Source organism: Podarcis erhardii (genome assembly GCF_964252035.2).
Source record: "Podarcis erhardii genome assembly, chromosome: 10".
Lineage (NCBI taxonomy): Eukaryota > Metazoa > Chordata > Lepidosauria > Squamata > Lacertidae > Podarcis > Podarcis erhardii.
The window spans coordinates 12,092,666-12,103,817 of record NC_138500.1 but is presented as its reverse complement, the minus strand read 5'-3'; the positions used below and the strand labels follow the sequence as shown (position 1 = coordinate 12,103,817).

Here is an 11,152-nt window from a genome sequence, read left to right as displayed (position 1 = left end):
CAAACACTTGCATTTACTGACAATGCAAAATTCCTTGCCAACCTTCCCAGCTTACTCAGGCTTTTCTTCAATATAATTTAGGGCAGGTAGTTGAGCGGGCGAGAAGACGTTTTGTTGCTGCTCTCTGGGCACTGGAAATCTTTGTCAGTCTGTTGAAAATCCCCTATATTGTCTCCAGAAATACAAGGTTCCCCCAGACCAGTGTTTCCCAAACTTGGGTCTCCAGCTGTTTTTGGACTACAATTCACATCATCCCTGACCACTGGTCTTGCGGGCTGGGGATGATGGGAGTTGTAGTCCAAAACCAGCCAGAAATCCAAATTTAGGAAACCATGCCCCAGACAAATCAAAATGGAAAAGGGGTGAATTCCTGCCAAAAATTACTTAGGGATTATTATGCATGATTTAAACTCCTGACAATTAGTCTACAGACAAATACATGTGTGTGAGAGAAACAGAAAGAAAGAAAGAAAGAAAGAAAGAAAGAAAGAAAGAAAGAAAGAAAGAAAGAGTGACAGAGAGAAATGTGACAATCAGAAATAGCAGCTTTATTGTATATTTGACCTCTCCAGTACATTACATTATAAATATATATGCATCCCTATATAGTAATTCAACAGATACATTTCCCCCCTTATTTTTTGGCTTCATTAACGTAGGAGTCCAAGGAAAACCCATTGCACTCGTGACATACTTGACATCTACTCACATACACACACACAAATACTGCACCATTAAAACTTCATTTAGTACGACGCCCCTTTTTTTGCATCTAGGTCTCCTGTTAATAAAATGCCTTTTTAAAATCCCGCAGAAGACCTCAGTAAGCCTTATGACTGGGCATTGTTAAGGAAACCCATGACAAGCACAAGTCCCGTTCTGATATATTTAATCTTTCCTTAGACTGCAGGGGCAAGAGAACAGTCCATTTGATCTCTACAGAAACCGAGTCCACTGGGGGCGCGATGCTCCCACCATCGCAGAAACCGTCCTTCAACTAGTCTTTGAGAAGCCCAAGTTTCCGCAGCGCCTCTCTCCTAGCCTCTTCCGTAGACCCGCGTCCAGAGAACTGTACAGTTATGCCCTGCGGTCTCAATCCAGATGGTCTGGGCAGCGACCCAGATCTCCTCCTCATTTCCAGGCTGAGGTCCGGCAGCCGGTGGTCGCAAAAGCTCTTGGCGGTGTTTTGCCAAACGGGCTTGCCATCGGGGAGATCAGCATCCGGTTTGACCGTCACCGTTTTGCTCACGCTGGGGAAGTGGCTGGTTTCCCTTCTCAAGACATCGTGGATGTTTCGGTAGCCGTTCGACAAGGGCTGCTCTGGCCTTTTGTCTGTCGGCGCGGGAAGATCTGAGGACTGGTCCAGCGGGGCTGGTCCAAGATTTCTGTCCACCATGCTAAGCCTGCTCAGGGCCTCGTGTCTCGCTTGCTCCGACGGCAAATCCCGCAAGGATGAGCTTCTGCTCTGTCCTGACAAGTCGTGTTTCTGAAGTCTCTCTTCCAGCTCGCTTATGAAGTAGGGCGAGCCGTTGACGTTGGCCAACACCCTGGCTTTGCGCTCTTGCACGTTGACGGCAGCCCGGGAGATAGTTTTGCTGAACTCCCTCTCGCCAACGTTGGTGATGCTGATGTTGCTGGGGAACCTTTGGGGCTTGGGGGCGGTTGGGGGCGGCAGAGCTTGCTTGAAGGCGGAGAAACGCTCTCTGTTACGCAGCGGGGAAGACGAGGGCGTGGTCCTCCCCTCCATAGACCTCTCTTCCTTTGGAGAGGCGGGAGAGAATGGGGTGCCCTCTGCCTGCTTCTCGGATATTTTCTGAGCGATGACGAGAGGGGTTGGGATACAGCGGACGAGTTTTGGGTGCTGAACTGCGGGCGCGGCAGGAAACACCTCGTAGATGGGCAGCGGTGGAGCCGACGGCAACACAGGGGTAGGGATGGCAGCCTCAGCGCAGGTGTCCTCAACGTTATATTTTGGCTTCAGTGTATCCAGTTTCCCAGCCTCCTCTGGGGCTAGAAAAGAAATGAGAGGGTAGCAGATTATTAGCACCATTTCCTAGACCGGTACATCTGGAACCATGGAAGTGACAGCGTTTGTCGGAGAATTTGTACCCCGTCAGAAGCTTCCATAGAGGGTGGCTAGCAACATTGATCAGTGGTTCATCAGTGGGCCACCGTCCCCTTGGTTCCATAAACTCACCCACAGTGCCCCCTACCCTACCCAATAAAAAGCATTACAGTGGTACCTTGGTTCTCAAACCCAGAAAACCCGGAAGTAAGGGTTCCAGTTTTCGAATGTTTTTCAGAAGCCGAATGTCGGATGTAGTTTATTGGCTACTGTTTCCTGGGCGCCTGCACCAATCAGAAGCTGTGTCTTGGTTTTTGAACATTTCAGAAGTCAAATGGACTTCCGGAACGGATTAAGTTTGGCACTTTTGTTTTTGATATTTATTTTGCGTTTTTGTTTCTGAAGCTTTTTTGGTTAATTTGTTTTTGTGGCCGTGTCAAACCCAGTTCAGCTACTGATTGACTGTGTGACTGTGGAAATAGATGAAATCCCCCCATCCAAACAATGACTATCATCAGTGCAGGGAAGAAAAAAAAATAATTTTTATTTTTATCATCTACAATACTGTCTTATTTATTTTATAGTACAGTACATTGATTATTGAGGGACGCGGGTGGCGCTGTGGGTTAAACCACAGAGCCTAGGACTTGCTGATCAGAAGGTCGGCGGTTCGAATCCCCGTGACGGGGTGAGCTCCCATTGCTCGGTCCCTGCTCCTGCCCACCTAGCAGTTCAAAAGCACGTCAAAATGCAAGTAAATAGGAACCGCTCAGGCGGGAAGGTAAACGGCATTTCCGTGCGCTGCTCTGGTTCGCCAGAAGCGGCTTACTCATGCTGCCACATGACCCGGAAGCTGTACGCCGCCTCCCTCGGACAGTAAAGCGAGATGAGTGCCGCAACCCCGTCGCAGGAATTAGAACCACCGACCTTCTGATAGGCAAGCCCAAGAGGCTCTGTGGTTTAGACTACAGCGCCACCCGCGTCCCCTGCCTTACATAGTTAAAACTATTTACTTTAATTAAATGGATGAACTCGATCTCGTGATATCAGCTTTTCTGAGTCTGATAGTCATTGACATTTACAGCACAACAGATTAAAAAAATGCAATGGTTAACCTCCCCACACCCACTCAAAACAAAAAACCCACATTAGCACAATCACCATTACAATTAGCCTGAGAAAAAATGCCCTCCCAGAAACAAGGAGTGATGAAATATTTTTATGCTGTGAACCACCTTGAGATTTACCAATGAAGGGCAGTACAGAAATAAAATAAAATAAAGTGAAATGAAATGAAATGAAATGAAATGAAATGAAATGAAATGAAATGAAGAATGGTGTCAGCAGCCACAATTTATGGCTGCCTACTATGCCAAACCACGGAACCAATCCCCCCGCCCCAAGGGTAACCCACACCTTACTTTGCTTCACAAGAAGGTCACCTCTAGAAGGAGGAATGCAGAAGCCTCTCTTTCTCCATCTCCATGAGAAGGTCCTCTTTGCTCACTGAGAGCAGACTCACATGCCTATCAACACACTAAACCAGGCCCTGCCCCATCCAGTTTTTACCTGGTTCCATGTCTCCGCTAGGATCACAGTCCTGAATGCTGCTTTCCAGCACTGATTGGACCAGATCTATGATGTCTTCAGACTCCGACTGGCTGGACACGTTTTCTTCCATTGACCTCGGAGAGTGGCAGTGGATGCCGCTGTCATGGAGAGCTTGTTCCTCCAAGTCATCTTCCAAGGCATCGATGGTTTCTTCAAAGAAGAGGAGGACGTCTTTTTCCTCGTGAGTGAGGTATTTCAGGGTCTCATCATCATCCTGAGGGTCAACAACAGAGAGCGAGGGTTTGTGTATATATATCTATATGTTAAGACACATGTTTCCAGCTAGTCTTCAAACCTGAATCCTGAGCGATTCTTGAGGTAACCAAGAATCAGACACAACTCTGCTTCCTTGAAAATGCAACATCTCACCTTCTTCCAACCAAGATAAGACTCATCTGATTATGGAACCAATGCAATGGATAGTCTCTGGTCTCAGGCTCCAGTTGCAACCATGTGGAGATTTTTGTATGCTATACATGGTTCATACCCTCCTCAGTTAATCCGTACAATGACCCTGTGAGGTAGTTAAGAAGCTGTATCTGGCCCAAGGTCAGTAAGCTTCACGACTGAATGGGGATTTGAACCCCTGATCTCTCAGGCCCTAGTCCAACCCTCTAACCACTACACCACCCTGGCTTCCCAGAGTCCTTCTGCAATGGGGCAGCTCTATAAATGAAGTAGGTAAATATATATGGGGAAAGCAAAATGCCACCTAGAGAAGGATCTGAAATACTTTCCTTGAAGCTTGCATTTGTTTTATTCTGGGTTGTTTCATTTGACGTTTTAACGTGTTTTCAACCGCTTTGAGATTTGTTCTTTAAAATACAGAGCGGTATAGAAATGAAAGGAAATACTAATAATAACAAGAACAACAGTGAATTTCATAGCGGGGTATGGCGCCTAGGTTGTGGCAACCATAACCTAGGTTCAAGGTGACATTTGGCGATTGGCGCAGTATCTGAGTTTCTAACACTGCCTGGTCCAACCCTTCTCTGGACACAAAAGGCAACATTACACATTAAAGCAGCCCATTCTCACCGTGAGCAACCAGAAGTTTATACAGGTTGCCAGGAGTTCTCCAGGATTTTAGGCACATGGCATTCCCAGAAAGAGGCTACACCTCAAGCTCTCTGTCATTTATGTGGTTGGATAACAATATCTTTCTATCTATCTATCCTTGACTTAGACAGAACAAAGGAAAACCCCAAGGTTGCTCTCCTGCGAATATATCCTGAAGACGTTGGGTGAGGAGACTATTATTAGCAGGAGGACCTGCTGTTATCTGGAGTTGTAAAACAATCTTGGCTGTCATTAAGTCCTCAAACACCAGCAGGTTCTGAAGAAACCTCCTTCTGAGTCTCCACTCGCTTTCCCAAACTGCTTTAGGCCCTTCACGGGAAACCCATGCACCGCAGATCCGTCTCGAATTTTTAGGACAAAATAATTAATAAATGTCTGCTTGGAACAGAAACAAACAAACAAACAAACAGGGGGTTGGAGCAGATGGCCCTTGGGGTCCCCGCATCTCTACAATTCCATGATTCTATGAAAATATCTCTGTTTACCTAGGCATTTCATTGCTGAAGGATACAGTTCCTGGCAATCCTGAAATTATCAGGTGTAAGAGCAGGTGATTGTTTTTAGAAGGTTTTTTAAAAAGACATTTCAACTGTGTTGTTCTATTACTGACATGCTTGCCACCCTGTGTTCCCTTCAAAGGGAAACAAATAAATACTCTTTTTACACTGTGAGTTGAGTGCTGGGACCATATTAGAACCAATCTTTGTAAGCCACTCTTGTTGGCTAGAGAGCAGTTTATTTATGCTCTAAACTATTTTTTAAATAAATAATAATAATACTATATATATATATATATATATATATATATATATGTGTGTGTGTGTGTGTCTGTGTATTATGTGTGTGTGTGTGTGTATATATATACACACACACACACACACACCTCCCTACTAAGAAGTATAGTCCCGTTTCAAGAGAAGGCAACTTGCCCCATGCATTTGAGCCAGAATTCTGCTCACACAATTTGCCAGCGGAAATCTCTTAATTCCAGGTGAGACTTTAAAACCACTACCATCCATCACTGCAGCACAATTAAGTTCTTCCCACCCACATAAACACTACCTCAAAAAAAACAAAAAAAACATGGCTTACCAAAAAAACAAGACACAAAATCTGGGGCTGCGGCCTAATTAAAGGATTAGAAAACGGGAAGAGCAACCTTCCTCACCTCAGCCAAAGACAGCTTTTCCTTACGCATCAGGTGTTTAAGACAAATCACTCAGAAACGGCCAACAATTGTCCCAGGTACAACTCAATTGTGGTTTTAAGTTGCACATTCAGACTTTTAATAGCTGCTCTTAAAGCTATTTTACAAAAGGCAAGGCAGGTGGGTGGAAACTTGCCCTGAGGTAAGTTCGGCTGTGGAATCCTAGCTCACAAATCCCTGTGGATTTGCGTCTTTCAAAGGCGCTGCCCTGCATCTGCCTTATGGCCCCCGCATTTATTTAGCTGAATGTCTCAACCCTGCTGAAAAAAGGTTTTGCATTTACACACTAGACATTTTCTTTGGAACAGGGCTGGGCATCTGTGCCGTCGACTCAATTATTTTTTAAAGCCTATGTTTCGTTAAAGGCAGAAGAGGCATTTTGAACAACAAGCCCGATGTGATAATGACAAAACACAAATCAAATTTAAGTGGTATCGAGAAACAATGGCATTTACCGTATTTTCCGGCATATAAGACGACCCCCCCCCAACTTTTCCAGTTAAAATACAGAGTTTGGGATATACTCGCCGTATAAGACTACCGCTCTTCCAACGCACACCAAATAAAAATTAAAAAAAAAACAAGTCTCCAGTCCGGCTCAGAAATCCGCTTCACTTCCCAGTGGTCCGGGATTTCTGGGGCCAATTTTCAATCGTATTTCTGCTTCATCTAGAGAGCTTGGTGTCCTCTGATTTAATTTGCTGTCGTTTTATCCTTTGGTGGGGAGTTTCTGCAGGAGCTGCTGCTGTAGCCAGCGTATAAGATGACCCCCAACTTTTGAGAAGATTTTCCTGGGTTAAAAAGTAGTCTTATACGCCAGAAAATACAGTATTTTTCAAGTGTGCTGTGACCACAACTGTAATGGTCTCCAGCCCAAAGCAGCCTTCCTCACCTCTGCTCACAGAGTTACGTTTGTGCAGGTGAGGTATTTGAAAAAAGCCACGTAGCCAGTAAATAAATGAACTAGGTCTTTAAAGCAGCATCGTGGCACTTTAAACAGACATGGCTTCCCACAAAGAATCCTGGGAAGAACCCTAGTCTCAGCCTAACCTACCTCGAAGGGTTGTTGTTTTCCTTGAAGGAAAAGTTGGGGCATCAATGGATAAGAGAGGCAACAACCAGGATGAAAACCAGGCTACCTACCAGTGTTGAACATCTTCTCCTTGGGCGACTCTTTCCGCTCTCCAGGTGATGCTTTTTTTCAAAGCTACCAAACTGACACTGGGGAGGGATCTCGCAGACCATTCCCGAGTAATCCGACATCACGCTCCTCGGCATCCCACCCAAAAAGGGGGACAGCACACTCCTTGAAACGGGGGGAGGGCCTTCTTTCGTCAAGCAGCGTGGAGAGATGAGAAACCGCTCACACAATAAGACTCTCGGGCATCTCTGCACAGGATCGAGAAGGAAGAAAGAGGTGGCTGGATACGAAAGCCGGACGTCTCTGCACAGCTCCAATGCTGAAATGAGATTACGAATAATTTCAGTCAGTGGCTCTGGGAGTTTCTGCTAGGCTTCTGCCCAACTGATGTTCCTGTGAAATCTCCCACCCCAAACATCACACATAAGGGGCACCCCTCAAGACATTGCTTCTCATTGATTTCCCCCAACAACTCTGCACTCCCCACCCCTCATACAAAACCCACAGGCCACCCCAGCATCGGTTTAATGTTGCCAGCCCCCCCTATATTCAAAGGCAAGGTAGGAACACTTAGGATAAATTGTTGGGGTGGCATCGCTCTCAAGAGACAATGAAGTGAGACTCCGGGGGTGAAGTCAAACTGCTGCGTTAGCAGTGCCAAGGGGACCGCCCCGGGGCACAAGGCCAGGCCGTGTGTATGGAGGTACTGTGCTGCCCAGACAACAGGTCATGGTTCGAGCCCTCCCAGGAACGGCTGTGGGCGCACAATTCCTGCATTGCAGAAACTCTACAGTTCTATGATTCTGTGTGCTAACACCAATTACTTTGGGGTACTTTCAACACATTAGGTAGAGCAAAACCAAGTTTGCAAATCAAGGTATAACTGGCAAGTAACTGCAGCCAATCCGATCTACGATATGTATTGCCCACATGACAATACAGGTTTCTAAACCCTTGTGCCCATACACACATTACATTTTAGGTGTAATTCAAACCAAACGAGCCATAATGTGTGCATCAGCCCTCAAGACACTAGTGGAAGGTGGGCTGGAGGCAGCTTACCTGAGCTCCCAGGAAGTGAAAACATGCAGCTTCCTAGGAGCAGGGAGGTGGCAGGGAGGTCTACACAGTGCAAATGCACCAGCGGAGGCAATCTGGCCTCCTAAAAAGGTAAAAGGTAAAGGACCCCTGGATGGTTAAGTCCAGTCAAAGGTGACTATGGGGTTGTGGTGCTCATCTCACTTTCTGGCCGAGGGAGCTGGCGTTTGTCCACAGACAGCTTTCCAGATCATGTGGCCAGCATGACTAAACCGCTTCTGGTGCAAGGGGACACTGTGACAGAAACCAGAGCGCATGGAAACACCGTTTACCTGTGATGCCCAGATGACAAGACCCCCCTCTCAGCCTTGCTGATGTGGTCAAAGGAACGCAGAGCAAAACATATGCCATATTGGCTGTAGAAGTTGCCGGAAGGAGGTGTACAAGGCCCCAACAAACTGTCTTAGGGACTCCACTTTGGTTTTTGCGTAGAGTTTATTCCTTAGCCTTTTTTCTCCCAAAGATAGCCTCCTTTCTCACAACATCTAATCTTTGGTACTTGGGCTTGCTTGCTTTCCTCTCCCCTCCTCATCCCTCTTTTCCTTTTGTGTTGTATCTTTTGGGATTGTTTTAAGCCCAAGGGCAGGGACTGCACTTTTTTTTATTGATTTGTAAGCTGCTCTGACAATGACAAACCTAGACAGCATCTTAAAAAGCAGAAACACTACCTTGCCGACAAAGGTCCGTATAGTTCAAGCTATGGTTTTCCCAGTAGTGATGTATGGAAGTGAGAGCTGGACCATAAAGAAGGCTGATCGCCAAAGAATTGATGCTTTTGAATTATGGTGCTGGAGGAGACTCTTGAGAGTCCCATGGACTGCAAGAAGATCAAACCTCTCCATTCTGAAGGAAATCAGCCCTGAGTGCTCACTGGAAGGACAGATCCTGAAGCTGAGGCTCCAATACTTTGGCCACCTCATGAGAAGAGAAGACTCTCTGGAAAAGACCCTGATGTTGGGAAAGATGGAGGGCAGAAGGAGAAGGGGACGACAGAGGACGAGATGGTTGGACAGTGTTCTCGAAGCTACCAGCATGAGTTTGACCAAACTGCAAGAGGCAGTGGAAGACAGAAGTGCCTGGCGTGCTCTGGTCCATGGGGTCACGAAGAGTCGGACACGACTAAACTAAACAACAAAGCTGCTCTGGGAACCTTCCTGGCTGAGAGCAGGGTGCAGCGCTTTTTATGAAATAAACCAACACACACCCAGTTGCCTCCCCAAGCCTTTCAACGCAGCTCCCCAGCAAATGGGGCAACACGCCCCCTCCAACGGCTCACCCAGCGAGTGCCATTCCCACAGGTCTCGAGACCTAGGTCTGAACATTCCCACATTACGGCAATGTGTGATTCCACCTGTTCCCTGAATTTGCTCTTTAAAAACATTGAAGCAGGGAAGATTCGCAGGGGAAGGAACCCACAACTCCTCCTACAATCTATTTCCCCCACGGGATGCCAAGACGATTGCCTAGGTAACCAACCGGGGCTCGTATTAAAGAGCATCCCTCCGAGATGGAACAGCAGGCTTGCAGGAAAGCTCTCCTCTCGACCTTCAGTCACATTAAAAATTAAAGTTATTCGCAACAGGGCTTAAGCAGTGGGTCGCCGCTGAACTATTATGGAGGTATTAGAAGTGTCTGCGTACAAGGGCCAGGATGGGGGAAGACAGGGGCCATGCTGTGAGGTTTGTGGGGCAGGGGAAGTGGGTCACTTTGCCCCACACTAACCCAGCACTTGAAGCAACAGGCTTCAACTCCAACGACCCACCTTGTAAAGGGAAAGGGCCCCTGACCATTAGGTCCAGTCGTGGCTGACTCTGGGGTTGCAGCGCTCATCTCACTTTACTGGCCAAGGAAGCCGGCGAACAGCTTCCAGGTCATGTGCCCAGCATGACTAAGCCGCTTCTGGAGAACTAGAGCAGCACACGGAAACGCCGTTTACCTTCCCGCTGGAGCAGTACCTATTTATCTACTTGCACTTTGACGTGCTTTCGAACTGCTAGGTTGGCAGGAGCTGGGACTGAGCAACAGGCTCTCACCCCGTCACGGGGATTCGAACCGCCAACCTTCTGATCAGCAAGTCCTAGGCTCTGTGGTTTAACCCACAGCGCCACCCGCATCCACCCACCCTGTAGCTACTCACAACTCAGCCATGCTCACTCCGTGCCACTCGCGGCTAAGAAGGTTCGGGATCTTAAGCCCGTTTGCAGCCACATTCAAGGGCCATACCCAAGGGATGGCTCAGTCAGTAGAGCACAAGGCTCTTCATTTCAGGGTTGTGGGTTCGAGCCCCACGTTGGGCTAAAGATGCCTGCGTGGCTCCCGACCAGAGAAGAACGGCAGATTAAACGGATGGGACTAGGCTGAAATGGCAAAAAATGGCCGGAAGAATTAGGAATCCGGAAGACCAAAAGTTTTAAGAAGGAATGGGGAAGATACATAATTTCCCTTAAAAATCATTGCAAGCAATTAAAATTATTAGTAGGATCAGAATGGTACTTGTAGTTGAATGTTGGACTATGGTTGTACAGGTGATTTAATAGAATTGGATTAATAGAGAAGATGCAGGAGGAAAAAAGTTAACATAAGGACCCAGAAATGGGAGGAGGGAAGTCAATGGGAATTTATGGAATTCTCTTTTTGTTTTGATTGTTTGACGATTGTAAATTTCAAAATCTGAAAATTATTTTTTTTAAAAAAAAGACACCCGCATGCCAAGGGGTTGGACTAGAACACCTTTGTGGGTCCCTTCCTCCAATTCTACGATTCTAAGATTCAAGGTCATATTTTCTCTCGCACATACAGAAAATTAATTTCTGGCTAGGAGTTCTCCTGGATGGTGCAATGCATCATAATGCATTACCTGCGAAACGATACAATTTTTAAAAAGTACAAGAAGCTACATGAAGCAGAAATCAGCTAAGCCGGTAGAGCACGAGACTCTTCAATCTCAAGA

The 11,152-nt window shown here is 46.7% G+C and overlaps 1 protein-coding gene across 1 annotated transcript in view; it reads right to left on the bottom strand.

Annotated features, from left to right (window-relative positions):
• Positions 1-527: 527 nt before the first annotated feature.
• PROSER2 (proline and serine rich 2) overlaps positions 528-11,152 on the bottom strand; it is a 28,899-nt gene continuing 18,274 nt past the window's right edge. Inside the window, exons 3-5 of the mRNA XM_081880064.1 lie at positions 7,107-7,415; positions 3,635-3,890; positions 528-2,010 (exon numbers count right to left, since the gene is read on the bottom strand). Coding sequence (XP_081736190.1) covers positions 998-2,010; positions 3,635-3,890; positions 7,107-7,241 — 1,404 coding nt within the window. The 5' untranslated portion in view covers positions 7,242-7,415 and the 3' untranslated portion in view covers positions 528-997. The remainder of the gene's footprint in view (positions 2,011-3,634; positions 3,891-7,106; positions 7,416-11,152) is intronic.